Source organism: Orbicella franksi, chromosome 2, assembly GCF_964199315.1.
Source record: "Orbicella franksi chromosome 2, jaOrbFran1.1, whole genome shotgun sequence".
NCBI lineage: Eukaryota > Metazoa > Cnidaria > Anthozoa > Scleractinia > Merulinidae > Orbicella > Orbicella franksi.
The window spans coordinates 25,520,361-25,543,281 of record NC_138146.1 but is presented as its reverse complement, the minus strand read 5'-3'; the positions used below and the strand labels follow the sequence as shown (position 1 = coordinate 25,543,281).

At 38.6% G+C, this 22,921-nt stretch overlaps 1 protein-coding gene across 1 annotated transcript; it reads right to left on the bottom strand.

Annotated features, from left to right (window-relative positions):
* Positions 1-717: 717 nt before the first annotated feature.
* Positions 718-22,197, bottom strand: LOC145478910 (uncharacterized). The gene is made up of 22 exons (XM_081457100.1): positions 21,707-22,197; positions 17,622-17,687; positions 17,063-17,194; positions 16,766-16,810; positions 14,625-14,716; positions 13,328-13,588; positions 12,818-12,896; positions 12,072-12,174; positions 11,561-11,643; positions 11,373-11,471; positions 11,121-11,193; positions 10,854-10,971; positions 10,189-10,251; positions 9,934-9,985; positions 9,480-9,551; positions 8,773-8,804; positions 8,289-8,370; positions 7,834-7,956; positions 6,968-7,066; positions 6,546-6,637; positions 6,182-6,289; positions 718-5,391 (listed from the first exon to the last, which is right to left on the bottom strand). The coding sequence occupies exons 1-22, from the start codon at positions 21,806-21,808 to the stop codon at positions 5,265-5,267; spliced, it is 2,103 nt and encodes a 700-aa protein (XP_081313226.1). The 5' UTR covers positions 21,809-22,197; the 3' UTR covers positions 718-5,264.
* Positions 22,198-22,921: the final 724 nt, after the last annotated feature.

Here is a 22,921-nt window from a genome sequence, read left to right as displayed (position 1 = left end):
AAAAATGTCATTTGCATTTGACAAGACTCCCCGCGTTAGCCTCAGTTGCAAGCTAGTTCCAGTCCAATACCGAGAATACGAATATGGTCCATTAAGAAGTCGCCGGCTTGTGACATGGACTCCGCACTTTTATTTAAAACAAATTTAGGGTTCCATGTCCATTCCCAAATTTAAAAGTACTGGGCGTTGAATGTTTTTTTTTTTTTTCTTAATTTCATCCAATGAAATCACGTTGGCATAGAAAGTCAACTGACAGCACTGTTGAAATGCTGATTGCTTTGTCGTTGTTTAAGATAGAAAAAATATCCTACAATGAGCTTACTTTTAAACAGCCGTGTTAATGAGCTGGACATACTCTGGTGTTGGTTAACAGGTAGAAAATAAAAGATACGATATTTTAGTTACCCAAACACTGTTAAAAAAAGGGGAAAAGACCACAATGTATTTCTATGTGGAAATTTAAACTTGTACAAAACAAGCGTACTTAGATGTAACCAGATATAACTAAATAATTTGTATTTTTTTTTTTAAATATAATACTTATTCTTACTAATTTTCGCAGGTACTTAATTTCGCGAAAATTCGGAAGCGGAGTCTCGCGAGTATTACATTTCGCGATTCCAGGGGAAAAAAAACTGTAAACAAGTAGATTTAATTTCGCGGTTTCCCCATTGCTTTAATCTCCCAAATCTTGATCTGTGGACCCCGTTTCACTACCAGGTGCCCACAAATGGAAAATTTGATGACTTTACTAAATATATTTTGGCAGAATTACAAGCTGAAGATCACAGTGAATCGAAGAAAGAGTGCTAAATAGTTGAATACAAGACCCAAAGACTATATTTTCAAGGACAGAAATTGAACAGTTACATGTACCAACAAGACCGTGACTCAGAACTTTTAAAATCCGTGCATGTTTTGTTTTCCGACATAATCTGTTGTTAAATTTCGCTTGTTAATTTTCGCGCTCTCTTTTTTTTTCGCGAGTAATAATTTTTGCGACTTTTTCCAAAACGCGAAATTTGCGAAATTTAGAACGCACGAAAATTGGTGAGAATAAGTTAGTTTTGTTGGATAGAGACTGAATAATCTGCATTCCCTTTATATAAGTTAAGGTATCTTGAAATCTTTTAATAAACTGCAAACTAATATTTTACTGACTCCATGTAGAAATAACTATCCTTGATGATCAGCCATTTTGCTATTCTTTTTATGAGATGAAAGTATCTAAGTATTCCACGACAACAATTTATTTATAGTTTCTGTCATAACATATCTCTTTTCTTCTTGTCCCATAGTATTATGGAGGTCATTTTAGCGCATCATATTATTTGCATACCAGCTCCCGCATTTTGGTTTCAAACTACATTTCGAAAGACATATAGATTAAATTAGAATAATATTCAACATATTGCAGTGACGAAATTGGTGGTACTGTTACTCAAAGCCTGAAATAATTCCCATGCAAAGCTTATTTCGTTGTAATTCTGGCCCACCGGTTTTCTTTAACTATTTTGTCCCAAAGGCGTAATGTTTGTATTTACGTATACCAACAAAATTGATCTTTTTTTGCTTTTTCTCCGACTAGTAATGTAAAGCACTTTGGCTCCTGATGGGTTGAAAAAAGATGCCTGTCTCTAACACTAGTGTTAGAGTTTTAACAACCTGCAGGATCAGTTTTTACTAGCATTTTACTGCGTCTTGGCATAACTCTCTCGAGACTAAGGAAAAAAGTCCTCCATTGGTTGAGTTCAACATCATCGCCCAGATTGCATACAGCATATCCATGTGGGCAAAACAAACGGAAAAAAACCTCACGACAACAACCGCTACTGTTACTGCTAGACCTTGAGAATGCACACATGGAGGTCATGAATTATATTTGTTTTCAAAACTAAAAAGAACCCTCTTCACGTTATTACATTATTACTCCACGTCCTGTCACGTTACAGTATATAAGCGCAGGATTGCGTGACCAGTTTCCTCAAGCATAGGAACGAGAAACCATAGAATAAACACGGTTATGGTAATGAAGACAGCGGATGAAACACCATATCCCGCCAGTTCAACAAGTTCTCGCGTTGCTTGGTTGATTAAACTTCCTGCTTTTACAACTAATAGAAGAAGCAAATGTAAAATTGCACCAATGATCTTTTCTATAATGAGAGCTGTCCCAAAACAGATCTCCGACACTATTCGAGCTGCCAACACGAGCAGAATTTTCAAGACCTCGCGAATCAGTCCAAAGAATACTTGAAGTAGTGTGTATATTCCTTCCCCCGTATAACACACCAAGAATAGGTAGAAATTGCAGATAACATATAGAACCAGACGACCTAGTTCATGGATAAAGTTTCGGAATATGAAACGAGCAAGAGATGTGTCAGTTTCTTTCGCTTTCTTTGGCGCCATGTCAATTTCGCTGTAGATGTTCGTTTCTTTAAGATGACACACGCCGGAGCTTTCAAATGTTCGCTGGTTTGTCCTCACGCTTTAGGATGAGTATGAAGATAAAGGTTCCAGTAATTTAGCAAATATTCTGCGAATTGCCGGCATTCGCATTCATGTTCGATTGTTTATCGACCGTTCTGATGTATTCAAAAAAGCGGGACAAAATCGAAATCTGAATGTACCAATACAGAGACTCATCTTTGCTTCAAATCAGTTCAAATTAATACGAAACCCAGACTTGGGTAACTCTTGTTGCTCTTGTAGTTTCCAAAGGTCTCCTCTGCATTTTGGTTGAGAGCCATGAAGCTCCAGCGACAGTTGTAACACACATGAAACCCATGTCGATAAACGGAAACAATCATGCGTTGATTGCGTGACAATGCAGATATGTTAATTATGAAATCCTGTTACTCACGCAAACGCAATCAGTCCAAGAAGTAAGTAATCGAGCGTCGAGTGCTCATTTATGCTTCATTATTACACATTTTTTTTTTTGTTTCAAACGAAAATTAAATAAATCCAGTTACTGTTAAGGAAATTATGTCGGCCTGCGAATAGGATTACTACGGAGAAAGAGAAGTTGCATTACATGTGTTTGTCACTATCAGCATATCTGCACCACTGATCATATTAGCATATTATACGATTTTGTAACCTTTTCAGAACTTTATCTCCCTGGAGAAAAGATGGAGATTATTCGAAGAGCAGCGTAGCCGAGGGAAAACACGATCACCACGACTAAATAACAGAGTAGACTAACCATCTGACGCAATCCTCGAATGATTACGTGGCTTCCACTGTCTAACACTTGTACGATGATGCCAATTACGATGATCAATAATTCTTCAACACCACGGAGAATTACTCGTGTTAAAGTGACTGTAAATTCTTCGGCAAGTTTGACAGTTATTTTTATAAGCCATCGTAAGGACTCCTTAAAAAGCCGTGCAATTCCCAAGACAATAACACCGGACAAATCTTTGAGGATGAATAGAGTAGCAAGGAAGACCCCGACAAAGATTCTCGACATCGTCGAAATTAATCCATTTCGCTGGTTAAAAACCATCCGATTTCCATCTTCAGTTTTAGGTTTCATTGTATGCTGTTTGATGATTAATTCCTTCCGGATTTTTCTGTGTTTCCTCGTAAATCAAAGCTATATCTCCTCTTGCGTAGTCACAACATGTAGATGATTTTCTTCTACCCCATAGACTTTTCCATAGTAGGAGTCAACAGAACAGTCGATCAATCCTAGACTGTTCCTACTCCCTTTATCCAATACAATCAACTTTATATGATGTTATAGTGGCGAGTGTTGTCTGGCGCCGTAAGATATTGGAAATGATTCGTCTAACACTGCGAAACGAAAGCGTCTGTCACGAGGGACTAACGATTGAGCGATTGGTTACGTATGTGTACACAGTACGTGTCACGCAACACGTTCACCTCGCCTTACATCGCTCACGGCCATCTCGCTTCAATTCAGGTCCTTGAGCCAGCGTCATGGATACGCGGAGCATTTTATTGTGCCGTCTTCGCGCAGTGACTTAATATCAGAGAGCTCGATCCAGCCTGTTTTAGGTATACAGTAAAACCCCGTTAATACGACCACCTTCGGGCCATGGAAAATTGGTCGCATTAACGGGATGGTCGTATTAAAGGGGTTCTTTAAATGAGAAAATGACTGACTGAACTTTTTGGGGGGCTAGAATAAAGTGGCCGTAATAACGAGGAGGTCGTGTTAACGGGGTGATCGTAAGGCGGGGGTTCCACTGAAGTACAGAAGAGGGTACGAAGAGAGTTATCCGTTGCAAGGTGTTAGTAACAGAGAGGTGTCCGTACTAAGGTGTCTCAATACAGGGTGTCCGCATTAGGAGGCTCCGTTACAATGACTAAGGTGTTCATAACAAGGAGGTGACAATAAAATGAAATAATTTCACAAATTTTTAAAATATCAAATAGTGAAATCTTCCGTGAGCACTTTCTTCTCTTATAAATACAAACTTGTTACTACATGCAAAGTCATAATTTTTTTTGCAGATCTACTGTCTAAAGTTGTTACAAATTAAATATCCTATTTACAGATAAAATAAATTGATCTTTTGTTGTAAAACAATTTCAGACAAAAAGTGGGTCTGTCAAAAATTCTAGTTGCACTCAAATGTAACCAACATAACACGGGTGATTTACACTCTGCGACGACAAGTGGATTCAACCTTAAACCTTTCGCCATCTGTCCCCTGGGCCAAAAGCTCAGTAAAGACTATTGCACTGAATCCATTGTCACACTGGACATGTTTAAAATCTCCTATTAATAAGACGGTGACATTTGATGTAAGGCCACGTTCACTGCGAGGCAGAATAAATTTGAAAACGCAGCTTTATTTTCACGGCAAGGCCTAGCTCCCATCCACCCTAACTCTTTACGAAAACGGAGCTTTTCGAGAACCCTGTTTAAGACGGAGGAATTTAAAAACGCCAGCTTTGCTTGTTAGTGTAGCATGTTCCAGGCCCTCGTTGTTTCTCTCGCTCGCCCTTTTTTTCTCGCTCGTCCCCAACTACCGAGAGCCTGGAACAGGCCGTGTTAGTGTGGACGGAAAACGTTTTGAAAAAGGAGCTTCTCGTAAACGATAACGTCACGATGATCATGTGATTTCTCTGTCCGAGTTTTCCTCAAACAAAAATCCAAAATGACCACTGATTGTTGCGTTTTGAAATTTCTCCGGCGTAATGTGGACGGGGCCTAAGTTTCTTCAATCTGTTTAAGCACTATTGCTCCTATAGCTAGTCGTAGTTCGTTTATAATGCAAAATTTAGATAGAGTTAAAATCCCAGACCCGCACTCTGTGATCATAGGAAACACTGATTATTCTGGTGGAATCAACATGGATGCAGTTGACATTATCCTTGTGTCCTCTTAGAGTCTGAATACATGAGCCCCTGGGTGAGGAACAAATACAAATCAGTCAATCAATCAATCAGTCAATCAATCAATCAATCAATCAATCAATCAATCAATCAATCAATCAATCAATCAAACAAACAAACAAATCTGGACAGCCAGTCAGTCGATGCTGTTACCATAGACATAGTTAATAAAGGGAAGTGCTTATGAAACCTGACAAAGGTCTTTTTTGTATATTTTTGTTGGCTATTTTGGAGGTTGACCCTGCACAAAACCTGGCAAAATACAAAAGGTGGCTATGTGTGCTCAAACAACAAATCAATAGAAGCATTGCGCTTATGTAGTTCATGTATAGTCAATGAGCATAAAACAAACGATTTGCAGGATCAAGGACCCTCCAATGTAAATCTTAGCCTGTTTGTTTCAGACTCGTACCCGGTAGCTATTTACGCGTCTTTTTGGGGAGAGAAGATTGGATACTAGGGTGGATTAGAGCAGGCATCAACTCCCCGCGCGCTCCACTTGATCCAGATCGCTTTCTCTTTGAAACAATCCAATTTGACCCGTAAACAGCGACTGGGTACGAGTCTGTGTTTGTTTGCGTCTTCGATGTTTACCGGGCTTCTTAAACATTCTCTCTATTACCCATCCTGTAACTTAGCAATGTTTCCTGACACAAAAGAAAAGTCAGTTCTTCTCGTGGCTTGCGGACAAATGTCAGGTCACCTTTCACCTGGCATCATTGTAACTGTATGGCGGAGGAACCTTCCCTGTTTTCGGCTTGATAGTGCGAAGAATGTTTGTATGTGATATTTTGATACTTACTGCTCAATGTCCCAGTATTTTATAAGGCCGTCTTTACCAGCGCTCACTATAAGGCCAGCCTCTTTTTTTCCATTCACCATCATGAATTTTAGTTTAATAGATTCAATCCTAAAAGATAAGTCAGATGATGATCTGTGTGTCAATACTGGTGCTTGCATCAACGTAGGTTGCATGAACTGATATCAAAAGCAGTTCTAGATTCTTTAATGGGTCATCGTAATAAACCTGTCAGTAAAAGCCAAAGTTCTTTTTAACGCCATTCTTCAAAGGCTTTGATTTTTAGAAGACTGTATCTGAGCAATACACAACTATGACAGATCTCTTTTTTGCAAGACAACTTTCAACCTATCTGCATATGAAGTACCTTCCTTTGTGTCCTTTGAACTCATTCACAAAAGCCCCCGTTTCGAGGTTCCATAACGAGACTAGCTGTCCTGACCCCACCGCCAGATGGCCCTATGAGAAGAATAAGCAAACAAAGTATTGATCAAACCGTCATATTTCTTAAAAACCTGACAAAGGCCTATGTAATTGGTTTAATCCACTCGTTAACTTTATGTGCTCGATATGTACATACAGTACGAATGTTCTGTAAAAGATACGCCCGAAAAAAGAGGTGTCTTATATGTGAACCAAGACTGCGAGCAGTGGGCCAACTACAAAGGATCGACTGTAAAACAATTCTCCAGGATCCGTTCTTCTAAAACACGACTCCTGCAGCTAATGATTGACCATCTTGCTATGTGAGGGTAGAAAAAGCTACTTGGCTTTCGATCCACCAGTTACCTGATCAGAGCTGACAGCGGTTACTGTAGAGGGGGACAACTGTCCGATATTGAAAGACGATAGACAAACTCCCGAAGATACTTCCCACACTCGTACAGTCTGCGAGAAATAAGTCATTCAATCAACACTCAAACAGTGGCTTTCACCAACTAAGGTAACCTGTTTAAGATACAAAACTACACAGTTTAACATTTTTATTCTCTCAGTTTCAACCTTACACGTCGATCAAATTTTAAACTGCGCATCACCTATGCGCATTTTACCAGTTTACATGCAAGATCCCTTTTTAAAATTAGGGCGATGTAGTTTTGTTCTCAAGATGTCTTACCAGAGAGAATTACAAGTGTGCTAATCACTTTCACCTCGCGAGTCACCAAGCAATTGTTGGTGTTCGGCATAGTCCTTTTGGTTTGGAACATTTCAAATATTTCGAATTTTGGTCTACAAAGTTGCTATAAAGGAAACTATATGAGCGTCTCTAATTGTTTTGGCATCAATATGCATCTGGCGGATACCTCTGTCGCTTTTTTTCTGCCATTTGCCAGTTTATGTAAGATTTTCTATCGAATCAGCTTGTTTGGTTTTCTTACTATTCTGAGTAGTTTTGTGCCTAATTAAGTTAATTTTTTTATGCTGTTAATTCTTTTTATAAATCTGACAAAATAAAATGGTTGGTTGTTGTTGGTTCCTGTCGTTATATTTTCATGGCGTTTTCATCCAAGAAAATCAAGTACCATCGCCTCGTTGTGTCAATGTTCATTTTCAGTCCCGCATTATAGCTAGAGACAAACCAGCAAGGGAAATTTATTTTCCGGCATGAACATCAGCTATCACTCCTATATCAGCACATGTGCAATTTTACTTACTCTGTCTCCTGACCCAGTAAACGCTTTTTTACACTCGTCGTCCAAATCAACGCAGAAAACACAACCATTGTGACCGACCAGCGAGAAGAGAAGCTTACACTGACGAATGTTCCATACTTTAGCCTGCAAGAGAAATTTCTGTTGTAATCAGAACAAGAAGCAACAACAACAGCAATCACAAGAACACCCGTTCAATTCAATGCCTGGATCTGTCAAGACCTTATAAGTACGAAAGCTTGCTTCTTGACGAAAGCCGGCTTAAAGCGTCAAAACAAATCATGAAAGGATAAGGGAGGAAGGATTCCAAGAGGAAACTCGATAGCCTTAAATCATTCCGTAGACAACGTTTTGGTATTGCCCCAGCGATTATGAAAATAGTAATTTATTTAGCTTGACTCTGCATTGACGGTGTTTAGCGAAACAAACAAAATTAGAGCAAAAGAACATTTACTGACCGTTTTGTCGCTAGATCCGCTCACAAGGAAATCTCCTTTACGTTCGATTGCCCATACGGGACCTTCGTGACTTATCAATATTCTACAAATAGAAATTCAGCAGTTAAGTGTTCCTTCTTTTCAATGGGCTGCAGTGACTACCACTTGATTTCTGCATGGCGTGGCAAGGAGAAGTACTTGTTTTGTCAAATTGTCCCAAAATATCGCCATACCTCTTGACACCCCTGGGTGAGAGAGGCAGTGGGAAAGGAGTGTTTTGCCTGAAGTGATTCCGAAATGACTTCTACCAAGCACAGTCAATCCCAAGAACTGGAACAGACCGTAACCTGTATTGCTAGATAATAAAATTCTATAGTTGATGGCTTCACTTTTAGTTAAGGTCGTTTACGTTATCTACATGTACCAGTTTTAAGACCTTCGAAATTTGTCTGTGATGGTAAACGCATTACAATTAGTGTACATCTGTAATATTTAAGTTTCTTACCTTACGCACATACTTGTTCGAAGACTCCAGAGCTAAAATCGAAAACAAAGCAAAGAATTATGAGACAGACATTTCATCTTTTGTTCATCTCATCGCACGCAAAAAGAACGTTATCTTACAGATTTGTTTCGCTCGATTTTGTTTCGCCTAATTCTGTTACACAGAGAACTGGGTATTCTTCTACGTTCCTTACGTTCATGTTTATATGCAGGCATTTTTGGAAGAATAGTCGTTAATAGTGATCGTGAGATTATCAGCCTCTGTGCTCTTACGACTTCTTGAATTCGTTGTGACAAGCAGGTGATCAGGGACGACTGGTTGCATCTGTATCACTATTGCAGCAGTACGGTTATTGGAGACTGAGTAAAAGGACTTCGATCCTCATGGCTTCTACACAAACCATAGTACTAAAAATATGGTTATGCACAAACCAGTAGAACCCATTGCCGGACGAAGAACAGCAGAAAATTGACGAAACGTCGCCGGGTTCTTAGTGACATCAAATAGACTACAGTGTTTGTGGTGTGGTCATCAAGACTTTAAATGCCAAAAAAGGTGCGGTTAACAACCAGCTCGGCTCTCATCATATTAAAGGTTTGCTTTCCTAACGATAATTATCAGTGGCCTGTCAATGCGCCCTGTGAACAATGAGCAACTTCTGGACAAACTTATTTTCAGGACGGATATCTAGAACTCGGAATACTTACCCTGATAGTTTTGTCATACGATCCACTTATTACAATGGAACTTGAAAGGAAACGCAAACTCCAAACACCGCGCTGCAAACAAATGGCACAAAATCCGTCATAAGCGAGTAACATGTAAACAGTCTATAGGGCGTTTGGTAACATTTTGTTTCAGTGAAGCTACAGAAGAGCAATAGTACAAAAATAAACTCCAGTGATGTGTAATACGATTCAGTGAGAGTGATCCGGATCAGAGATACGATTAATTTTATTGACTTAATTGAGACACGCAAGGCCCTTCAACCTGGCCAACAAATGCAAACGTAAATGCGATTCCATTATCATCGCACTTGACAAAACATGTTCTGATTGGTTCTGAAACATGAAAAAGTGCCCAGTTATCTTTCCTCTACATAGTTGAATAAGCAAGATGCTTCCCTATGATGTAAACTATATGGTGCAACATCATCTGTACCGTGTGTCCCTGGAACGTCTGAAGTAATGCTCCACTATTGGCGTCCCAGATTCTGTAGAAAAATGAAGCATTCAGTCTTAACTAAAGAAAGTGTATCCTCCACACGGCACTGGGACTGCGAACATATACGCCAATTTGGTACAGACTAAAAATTATCAGAGATGGCGCAATTAGCGCAAACTATGGAATTTTGTAGGAAGTGAGGTCAGCAGGAAACTCATGCATGGAAACAGTGTGCGTTATCGATTCACTTACTTTATTGTTCTGTCCAGGCTACCAGTAGCTATGTAGTTCTTGTAAGCACAGACAGAAAGTACACTGCCAGAGAACAGTAAAACGACAAAGTTACTCAAGTATTTAGAAAATCATGTCTAGGCTTAGCTGACCGTAATTATCGACTAATCAGTCACACAATTCGTTGCCCACTAACAGAGAGTTAATTCAGTTGCTTATTTTATGTATTTATTTTACGTCATGAAAATGGAGACGCTACCGTCATATGTTAAGGCTCATCCATTTAAAACCGAGTCCACTGACATTCAGCACCCGGATCTCCTAGCTAGCAGAACATTTCGTACCACTTGATCTTACTAAGCTGTGCTAAGTGAAACACGTGTGCGGTTGTATGAAACAACTCAGCTTTACCAAGCATTTACTATTTTTGTTGCTAATATTGTCGAGATTTGAATCGAAAACTGTGCCCATGGGTGAGGTTGCTTTACTTCAGAATGGCTATAGTGAAGCAGGAAAGACGAGGCTAAATCTGCCCAGACCTCATTTATACATCGTACAGGCAGGGACATCCTTATATGCGCTGTAGACTACTAAAGCAAAGAGCATAAGCGTACACATATCATGAAACGGAGGTTATCGAGTCTGGTGCACTCTTGCCCAAGAAACAAAAAAAAACTAACACTTACTTGTGGGTGTGGCCAACCATGTCGGTCACTTTGAAGCGGCCTTTTGCCCAATTATGTTTTAGGTTAACATTATCTCTGAAGATCTCTTTCCACACTGCTGGCGTACTGAGTGGCACACCTGGGACGTGATGGAGACAAATAAAAAAAATTCATTTTTTCAGTTGACATCCACGTACACCGTAAGACATTGTTCACACATTCTGATGACCCGTCTAGTAGAGAAGAACAAGAAGGAAATTATCCTTTGAAAAGAAGTTACATACTTACCAACATATGTTTCTTGACATTTTGCTTTCCATAGTTCATCCTTTGATGCAAGAAGGCGCCATGTTTTACTGACCTAAAAACGAAAATGTAAAAGGAAGGTTTAAGAACGTAAAAAGACGTTGCCCTTGTCATAGCAGATGAAATCTTTAGTTACTTGAGTGCCTGGAAAAGTGATATAAAAAATTAGTCTGTACAACAACAACAACAACAATGTCAACAAACAGTGTCGCTTGAATTTAATTTTCTCCTTACCTGACATACAACAAGGAGTTCTTTAGGAACCAGGAACGAAAAAATGCGAATCGCCAACTGCTCTGGGAGCATGGCGATAAAATCTCGATACTGTTTAACCTGAAACAAAAGAAACATGCTCTTTTAAAAAAACGCAGCGAGACGAGAGAAGGAAACAACGAAGGTTGAAGTTCTCGTTAGTAACTTACAGCAAGAAGTCCAGAAAGAAAGTAGAGTTCACTTGGTGCAAGGACTCGTAAGAACAACTGAAGAAATTCGTTCTTTTGCCAACCTACAGGAAGAAATGATTAAACAGTAAAACTAATGTGAGTTTAAACGATATAGGACGTATACTTATTTTACTTGTAGGTTTTATTTCTGTGTTTGATTTCTTTCCTTCTAAGACTTCCTAGCACAAATTACTAACTAAATATCCGTGTAACGTGCAGACAAGCAGCCATTTTGAATCAGTCCCAAAATCTATGAAGGACAATGAACGTTACACTGTTTTTTGTTCCAGCTCGGTATTTTTTTCTCAGAAAAAGTACTTCGTAGCGTTGGATAATTGATTGCACTTTTCGATTTCCCGCGGCAATTTTTCTTATTGTCAATGGAGCGCCAAAGTTCAAGCCCATCCATAATATAGCATGAGGCAGCTGTCCGAACTGTCAGGAACTGATCAACCGATCAATAAATTCGTAATTACTGAAAGGTTCTTACCACTCCACTGCTGTTCAAACCACTGAACAAGACATTGGGCATTCTCTGGTAATGAATCCGAACACCATGACGAGCTGTGATACTGCTCAGTTTTAGTACGGTGCTAAGGTGAAATAAACAACAACTACTAAATAAGGACGTTCTCGCACGTTAAATATTTATTCAGTGCATAGAATGTGCCATACCGTTGAAAGATCAAGAACAGTCCCTCGCATTTTTTTTTTTTTTTTCCTTCACGTGTGATGAACTCATTGTGCTATAGAACATGCGCCTGAAGTACCTCGCTATAACTAGAACTAAAGAAACTAACTCAGACTAACTTAGACTAATCTTGGTTAAGACCTGGGGCACGTTTCTCGAAAGCCCCGGAAACTTTTCGGGCCCGCAGAGCTATTTTTTAATTAATCTGTATCTAAAAACAGGGAGGTGTATACGCCTGAAACTTCTTTTATGAAGAGAACCTCTGTTCATATTAAGAATATGTGAATAAAACAGCTCTGTAATCATAAGGTTTGAGATTTTGCTACGGCTTTCCGGGTGCGAAAACATTTCGGGACCTTCGAGAAACAGGCCCCTGGCAACTCTACGTTAAACCAAAAATGAAGTATATGACTTAGCGAAGCTAAATTCCCAATAAAACTAACTGTGTGGAGGAATAACATCCTTTCTGGATAATAGAATGAAGTCACACTGTATTTGATGAAGAAAAAAATGCATTAAAAAATATAGTTTTTAGTTAAGCTTACATGTACTTGTCGCCGTTGACTGTATACTGAGTTCGTGTAAGACACATTGGGGCATGACTTTGACTTGTACAGTCTTTGCCTGTGAGAAAGAACAAGCGGTAAGTCAGTTTAACCCATGAATTGTACATAAGCAAACGTTATACTCCAAGGTTTATATTCAGACACCAAGACGCACCCGTCTCGTCATAATGGAGGAGATTACATTTAGTCAAATGCAATGTCCGTGAGCAGATTTCAAATGAGTGTCGTAAAACCAAAACCAAGGTAATCTCTCGTGCCAATCACAAACAACACAGACAATCCATTGAACCAATCAAAACCCGAACCAAATACATGTAGCTGAAGCGAAGCGCTACTGGAAGCGTGTAAGCGAGTCACGATTGGTTTTGGTTTTAATTCAGATAGACAGGATAGTATGACAAAGTGGCGCGAGTTATTTTTAAGCCAATCAGCGTACTGCACAGACTAGTCTGGTTTCAGATGCACGAATTTTTCTTAACTTTCACATACCATGACGTCACATCCTCAGGTTTCGCGCCATTCAACGCGTCACTATTAAGCACATCTTTCTTGTATTCATTCTGCATGTGGCGTCTTACGGCATGCTGGGAAGAAGTTTTTGTTGCCCCACCAGGTGGGGCCGAACGACTTCCTGCAAATCTTGACAAGGTTCTCTTTTGAGCACCAACACTTGAAATCCCGGGTAACTTCACTCCGAAATAAGTCGTTTGTGATTTCCAAGAACCTCTAGAGTCCACCCTCTCAGGAGAACTGTGACCAAATAGAAGAAACAGTTCTAGCGACAGAATGGAATTGATCATGATAAAATGGTGGGCTGGGATTTAAATCTTGTGCGATTCTGCCACGTTGTTCGAAAGTTTAAATCCCCCAACCCTTCAAGAGCCATGTAGCAATGATTGGAATTTCCACTGTAAATTCTAATTAACAATTAGATTATGAGCTCGAGATTTCGGCCTTCGACCTCATCAACTATTACCTCATAGAAATAGAGAGCTAATAATCTAATTGTTTTATTAGAATTCTTACTAAAATTTACTTCAAATAACGGTTTCCAGTTATTTCGAGACGTATTATTAAGCTTTGCGCCTGAGAAAGGTCGCTCGGATTGAATAGTCATTTAAAATTGAAGTTGTGTGCGCGCGCGCATAAGTTTTTTCAATAATGTCCTTAATTTTGACTTCTCAGGAATTTAATTATCCATTGGCATCAAAATGTTCCTTCAAAGCTTTGGAAAAACGAAAAAACGTCGCCATTTCCTAGATGACCTCCAGCCACTGCACACTAATGGCTGATAGTGTTCAATGGCTCGGCCAATCAGATTACAGCATTTGCATTAGTATACTAGTAGAATTCTACTAATACCTTTTAGAGTACCATCAGTCGAATAGCGAAGACTCTAGCTGTGAAGGTGGTTCGATAGGCGATTCCGATCACCCAGAATTTAAAGTTAACCAAGTTTCTTCTGTTGCTTCAAATGACACAATTACTTATTAAGAGTTTATCCTAATCCTGTTAGCGGAGCTTAGTAGCAGGCGTTAAACGGAGCAGGGCGTTTTTTGCCTCCCTACCCCTTCCCTGTTTATGCCTACAACGCAGGTTACCGGAGCTCTGTAGACCTCTTAGCTTTAATTAAATTCTTCCCTTTTATTCAAGAGCCCTGTAAAATAATTAATGTACATCCGTGTATGACGGTGTTGATTTATTGCCATGATGGTAATGCGCATATTTTTGATACAGTCATGGTCTGAGTTAGTCGGAAGGTTTGTTAATTTTATAAAGTACTCACGGTGTTCTTTTAGTCTGTTTTGATGGTGACGCGCGGGAGGGAGATTTAACTATTGGCAGCACGGTAGCAGATGTCCAAGCCTTCACTTCCTCCTGTTCGATTTAACAAAAGAAAAAGACAAATTGTTACTGCTGTCAAATCCGACTGAGCAAAGGCGACTTTTCAGGCCAAAAAGTCAAATTAAGTTGAAACAAGTTGCATTGAATGCATAGGACCTGTTACGCAAAACATGTCTTGAAATTTAATTGGGCCGCTGCGAGACGAGACGCACGAGACTTTGCCTTGTTATTTTCGTTGCCATAGTCCTTGCGGAAAAGTATACATGGAGAACTTGATCAGTTCTACTTTAATTTGTGCCACGCTTGCTGCAACGAAAACGGTGCGAGATTTTTTACACCAGGCAATTTTTCGTGCAGCTGGTGTGTAACAAAATAGTCAGACACGTTCCTAGGAAAACTACCAAGTGTAACAAGGCCCTATTTATCTTTTGTTGCGTCTTTGTTTCAGCCTCTTGCTTAGTTTTCAAGCTCTCATCCTATACCGTACTCATCTGGACTAATTGCTGAGTACCTCGCCATGTGTAATCTTTTCCAGTTTAAATTTAACAGGACACTTGAAACCACCATATACGAGGTACATTTGTGGTACACGTGTGCGGCTAGCCAGACAGCGTTGCGGCTTTTAAGCAGTGTTCAAACCAAGAGAGAAAAACCAAGGAATTTCCAATTTGTTTCCGGTTTTTTTGAAATACTGTCAAACACAATTATAAAGAGGTCTACTTTAAGGTAAGAAAAATGTATGAATACAGTGTGACAAATCTGTGAAATACTGAACATGAGCTTATGAGCCACATGCACATGTACAGGCAGGACGTAACATGTCGATCAAAGTCGATCATCGAAAACGTAGTCGATAAGTCGATAGTACTCGATGTTTGTCGATAATTGTCAATCGACAAGTTAAATTTGTCGATAAAAGTCGATAATCACAAGATTTACAACTGATTATCGATTTTATCGACAAAAATGCAGACAAATGTTTCAATCAGCTGCGAAATTCAAGTAACCAAACCAATAATACCTCCAGTGACTTTTTTTTATGCCGAGTGTAAACAGCTCTTAAGTAAATGTGTGTGGCAACAAACTTAAATGAAAACCTGAACAGCGAAGTGGTCTGTTATTCATTACAGAATAAAATGTTTAAATTACCTCGAGAAATGATCGATTAACAGTTTCAGCTGAACTAAATCGCGATCTTTTACATAACTCGAACCAAACTAGTTCCCAGGGTCTCTCTAGGCGGAGAGATGAGAGATCCTGGGAATTCGAAGTCGTGCTTCTTCGGGGTGACAGAACGAGTCAAAATTTAGACTGGATGCGGGAAAAAATCGAGGCCAATAAAGTAAAAATAGAACTGTAACCAGGATAAGACATATTGGAATAAGAACATTCTCTGGTTAAAAATATATTAAAAACATATTGATCGATTTTTTATATGTTTTTCATATATTTTTAACAGAGAACGTTCTTATTCCAATATGCCAATAAAGTAATTAAGAAGTAAAGTAAAGTAAATTAACATTTTATTCATCAGTGTTTTTACTTAGTTCAACATTTGAAAATTACAAGCTGCTACGACTCTACTCCCTCTCCGCTAGGTTGGATAAGTTCGCCGGGTTTGTATGCCCCTTGCTTCTCCTTGCACCTGTGACTGTTGTACAAGTCCGCAACTTACGTATGTCTACACCATACATCGCTTTTTATATTTCCGATACTTGTCGATTGAAATCGATCAAAATCGATCAAAATCGATCAAAATCAATCATAATCGAACTAAGTCGATAATCACAATAAATTGTGTGATCGACTTTTACCGATTTCCGATATTTGTCGATTGATTAGTATCGACAACGATCGACAATGATCGATTTTTATTGACTATTGAAATAATCGACATGTTACATCCTGGTACAGGTTAGTCAGCTGTCGCCATGCTGGAGGTTCATGCGTGACTGTTTTCAAATCTGAACAACTTCTCATTTTAGGTTAAGTTTAAACTTGCAATATATATTGTTAAACTAATTGTTTATTTAGCTTTAAAAACTAAGAATCTTTTATTACCATAAAGTGCACCTCACTCACCTCATCATGGAGGATGGCACTCTCCACCCTGTGTAGCTTCCAGGCCTGAAATGTAAATTGTAATGACAGAAAGGTGATAGAGGTCAAATAATTAAAGGATAAGCTTGAGTGGACCCTCTAATTTTGCAGGAACTGGAAAACTGGTCAAAGAAATTTCAGTAAAAAACCTGCAGTAAAAATAATAAGCCTAATTTTTCAATCTCTCGCAATACTGTGAGTATTACAGTAAAAGATCAATTGAGCTAAGCTTATAATCTTAATTTGCTAAAAGGTAAAAATTGAAATAAAAACTCTCACCCTGTATCTTGGCTTTCCCAGCTTTTTGTGAACTTCTCTGCAGAGTGGTATTGAAACAGGACTGAATGAACTCCTTGGAAAGGCATTCAGTGAACTGTACATGAAATCTCTATGCAATGTTGGTTCAACCACCTTTAGGAAGAAGTGAATTTACATTTTGATTGATTTCACGTCCAAGAAAACAACAATCCATAGGACATGTATATGGTGACTTACAGTAAATGCACTACAATATGTACAGTTAATGACCTGTATCTTGTCTCTAGTCAGTCAAACAAATGCATTTCAAAAGAGGGTGTCAAAATGGGGTTAAGTCACTTGTGTATTTTGTTATCATTATGTGTTAAATATTAACTAAATACCACCCAACTATCTTGTAAAAGGAAGTTGTTTCTTAATGGAGGTGAAATTTTTAACATTTTCAGCAGGATGGCATTATTATTTAGTAATTTCAATAATAACTAAGCTTAACCCTGACTTTAGTTAAAGGATTGCTGCGTCTATGCCACATTCTTTCACTCATGACACATGTATATATACAGAAGTAGTAAAAACCTACCGTCCACAGAAACGTGATTTGCTCTTGATCACAGCGTGGAAGAAGAAGATCAATCACATTGCGCCTCTATAACAGAGAAAATACGTGTACTGTATGTTAACAGCTATTTAAAAAGGTGTCTTGATACAGTTTTTTCCAGATCATACCTTAAATTTTCATCAGCTGTAAATAAGTGATCTTCCCTTGGTCAGATAGATGAAAAAATTATAATACCGAATAATTTTACTTCTGGTGGGCTAGGCTTATGCACAGACTTAACATGTACTTTTTATCCTTAACTTCATCAAAATAAATGTTGACCAGTAAACTGACTGAAGCAACAGCTGAAAGCTGAAAGCCTATTCTGGGCTCCGTGAGTTGCCCTACATAAGCTTTGCCTCAATTGTTGTGTACACTATAAAAATCTACTAAGATTCAAGCCACATCTCTGACACTTTTTTTAATTTTCCTCAATTTTATTACAAGCTCTTAAGCAAGTGTTAAAGAATGTAGTAGAATGTACATGTAGTCAGAATTTGAAAGAACTTTAATTTCATTTTTGTGTAAACTAATTCTATTTCAATGATACTTTGCTTCAAAAGAAGGCCGTAAGTTGTAAACTAAATCAATCATGTCCATAATTCTTTGAAAACTTAACTTTCTATTTGCTTACAAGTGTTTACATTGTATATACATATGTTCTCAAACTATTTGTGAAGTGTGAAATTCTCATGGTACATTTATTATTTCAATAGCAGGTATAACTATTATAATTATTATTTTCATAGCTGGGTCTATCAACATGGCATGTAGAGCCCCTTCAGCAAATGGTGAATCATGCATGAACATGTACATGTACATGTATATGTTGATGTAATTTGTTCAATGCTGACCTTACAACACATGTAAAAGTAACCTTTTAAAGACATCAAAAAGTGTCAGTATGAGTTCTTTAAAAATGATAACAACAATAACCTAAAACGTTTTTTTTTTTCCTGATAAACTCACTACTGCAGGTAGTTTATCCTCATATAGTTTTTTGAGAAATAGCTAAGTGTTTCATTTACCTTCTGACTGAGCACGACAGTTTCGTTAGAAAACAGGATATTTCCTGGAACAACACAATTATTATGCAACAATTATTATGCAACAATTTCAAGTGGTACGTCATGGAGTTGCCCTCAAGTCACTTGTGTTTTCTCGTTATTGCTGGTTTTCATGTGATTTCATCACTTACCAAAAATAAAAATTACTAATCTTTAGAACCGAAGTTTTAGTTTCATCAGATATAAGACCCACTGAGAACTTGACATTTTACAACATTTAAGCTTGACAAGGTACTTCGATTTGTAACAGAAGATGTTTGAATTCCAAGTTTATACGTTGCGTGATATTAAAATTGGGGTCCAAGAAGGCTCTCACGTAGGTCAAAAGATGAGTTATCACGTTAGTTTTTGCTAACTGAACAGTTCTTTCACTAGAAGAAGTAGTAATTTCAACGTTTCAGAGTTCTAGAGTCATAATATTTCATTTCTATAGCAAAACTCAAGAAAAGATGTTTCTGTTACTTTACAGCTGCCATGTTGGTGCCCATCTGGCACCAACATGGCATCTCCATACAAAGCTCTATAAATATGGATGAAAGAGGGTAGTCCAGGGGTATTCTAGCCTGCGAACACAGACGTATTTCCGGCTGTCACTTGGTTCTGCCGAAAAATAACGTCTACGAACCTGAGCCAGAAAAGGATTTCTGTGACGTAGGAATTCTAAGCCAATCACAGTTTAGCTCAAATAACCCCAGAACTACTGCACGAGGTATTCGCTGTGAGGAGCACTCGAGTTTCATTCTATCATGGAATCTGATTGGTCAAGGAGAAACAAAAGTCATTACGTAACAGAAATCGTTTCCTGGCTCGGGTCCGCAGATGTTATTTTTTGGCGGAACCAAGTGACAGCCGAAAATATGTCTGCATTCGCAGGCTAGGGGTATTCTCGTGATGTGTGATTAGCTGATTTTATTTTCCAGGAAACGTGAAATTATTTAAGAAATTATTCTTCGTGATCCGTGACCTGAAGGTTCTGAATGACCCATGAAAAACTTGATTATTAACTGATATTCATGATTTCACCATGCTATTCCAGGTGATTTTGAGATGCAAGTCATGAAAAACTTGAATTATTCACTGATATTCGTGATTTCACCATGCTATTCCAGGTGATTTTGAGACGCAAGTCCTCAGGAGGATTTATTTTTCTATCAAGAGTGATTTAGGTATGCGATGTGCATTATGGAGCCATTACTTAGCCCTTCTGACAATTCTGCTTTCTTCAAATGCTTTTTCGAGAGTCAGAGCAGGTTATTAAAAACAGTACCCTACTTGTTTATTTTCATGATTTGGGAAAATGAAATTTTGATATCTGTGATTTGCTATTTTTTCTGTTTGTGAACCATCCCAGAGGATCCCCCCCCCCCCCCCCACCCTGTACGACCATCGTGAAACACTTCTCTGAATAATGTGGGCATTAAATACCGCACAGACCTAATCTTAGTGAGGTTGTTTATACACCGTAAATCCTCAGATTAGTGCCTCCACTCAAATAAGTGTCCCCTTTGAATGAGCGCCCCTGCTATTGGCCAAACTTTAAAATGAGCCCCTCCCCTCGAATAAGCACCCCCTCTAATCCCCCCATTTAATGGAAGAGTGCTGAGACAACAAAGGATGTATAGTTTTGGTCGTGTTCAATCCCAAGGAAGTGATTATTGACTCATTCAAGCACTGAGAATTGACCAGCACAATGGATGGTGGTGGTGAAGATCATTGACTAAAGCCCAACCAACCTTGTGCAGGAGGTCTTGACTGGCTATCCCAGATTCCTGTTTAATTTATTGAATGATTACAATTTTTATTTTTGATGGCATGGCAGTAAAAACCAACAATACACAGGAGCTTTTAGGGAAGTGTGTATACTGTACATGTACCATTAGAAAATGCTCATGACAAGTGGAATATTCCATGGTATACCATGAGAAAGTATTGCATAACTATTTTATACCATGTCACAGAAAATACAGTGGCAACACACTTGATGTGACATACTTGCAGTGCTTAATAATAATTATTATTGAAAGGTTTGGTGTAATACCATCGAGTAAATTTCAACTTCCCTACATGTATACTCTGATAATTTTGGTGTAATTTTCTGAAGCATGGTGTAAAAACATAATATATAATATCGACTGTTGTTAGCATGTAAAATTGTGTACTTTATGGGTGACGAAGGCTATGAAGATCAGAGTGGATCTTAACAGGTAAAGTAGTCCCTGTTTGGAACAAAACAGGAATAAAAATATCATTGTGCAAACATAATTTTTCACTATTGTTGAGGTATTATTCAAATAATCCTTGTTTTCAAAAACAGGTTACAGAACATATTAATTAGCTAACAATTTTTTATTTGGTTTCATTTTGTCCTGAAGGAAAATTAACCGTAATTTCTGAAGGCTCAACCGTATTCTACTGGAAGAGGATATACAAGGCTTCATATACTTGGAAATGCGTTGCAAATCGAAGAGGCATGATTCAAAAGAATTTTTAATTATTAAAAAGGTAAATATATTATTCAATTAGGAACTGGGGTTCGACACCGTACCAGGGGACACGAAAAATCAGTCGTAAAGATTAGCACAAACGCTCGAAATTTTCGTATCATGGGTATAGGAGCTTTTCTCAAAACTTGAGCTTATACATGTAAAGTTTGAGCCGAAAACTATTTACAATCTTGCAGATCGCGCCGGCAACACAATCTCGTTAGTTAACACCACATCACAAGGCGTGAATCCAATCTTTCCTTTCCACAAAGAGCGCTTACTGAAAGATAACCTAAACTTTAAGGATGCAAAAATTCGAATAAGAAAATGTCGAAGTGTTCTTTGTGGACAAGAAAAGCCGCTTAAACTTAAGTATTAACGCAAACGTAAAAGTCAATGAAAGCGTAAGTTATTGTAAACAGAGACACTCATTTTCCGTATGCATGCATGAATAATCGGCGCGTGGTTCAGTTACTATCAAAAAGTTGAGATATCTTGTACATTAATCTTATCTTACCACTTGATTGCTCCATTTTTCTATCCACTGGCACAGATAATCTAACTGTTGTTCATACTCAATTGTGCTGAGTGGTCTATGCTTCGCAAAACCGTTCAACATGGTTAATAATTCCACGAAGCGTCGGCAGTCGGGCGCTCGTGATCCATTTCACTCTCTTGGTTCATTTCGCCGGAGAACAATCCCCTTTCTTGCGTGGAAAACTGATTGACTATGCCATATTCGCTCAGGAATGTGGTAAAGAACGCTAATTTTCTTCCGCCGATTATCTTCCCACTGCGAAGAGATCCACTGCTGTACTGGTTGGCAACCGCATTTGTTGCTATTCAGGCCTAATAATTATTTTAATGTATTCGAAAGCGGTTCGATTTCCGGCGGAAGTATTTTTACACTATGGCCGGCTGAGCTCGCGCTCGTTTACCAGCTAGCCGCCGTTCGGGAAAGGAGCGCTGGTGAGACCGCACTCGAGAGAGCGTCTAGTCTGTCGAGTGCGAAAAAAAAACTAGCACACTGGTGATTTCAAATGATGATTTAACTTTGTTTCATTCAAATCTTTCATTACCGAAAGTTGCTTTTCAAAATGAAATACCAAATTACCTTTCCCGGCAGTTTGCCTCCTTTTCAAAATGAAGCTTATGAAGCTTGTTTATATGCTTATAAAACGATCGATTCAGTGATCAGTTTGCCCGAAACCTCATGCATTTCAAAAATAGGCAAAAGCTAATCAAGTCGATCTAAGGAAGCTGGGATGAGTCTACTTAGCCTGGTACAGACGTTATATATACCGATACAATATCAAGTACTCAGATGAAAAGGGAAGCGAAAATCGTTAACTGGGGAGAGGAGATGAATTCCAACCGGACGCAAGAGAAATAACATAGGAAGGGCAATTTCGGTAATCGGAAACGAGAGGTGATGAATATTTCAAGCAGATAATTGAGAGGACTTCAGTCGAGCAGGTGCATAACAAAGACAACACAATGCATGATTCAATAGGCTTGTCACTGTCAGACATCACTTTGTTATACCCTCAGTGGTTCTACTATAAGGTTATGTAGCCAACAGTGACAACAGTATCTTAATTGATCTATTCTCGCACGCTTCAATTACAATTCATACTTCATATTCTTTATCTAGTAAACCCTACGGCAAGTGTTTTCATTCGATAAGTTTTATTTAGTGAAACAGGTCACCCAATATCATCATAGCGGCTTG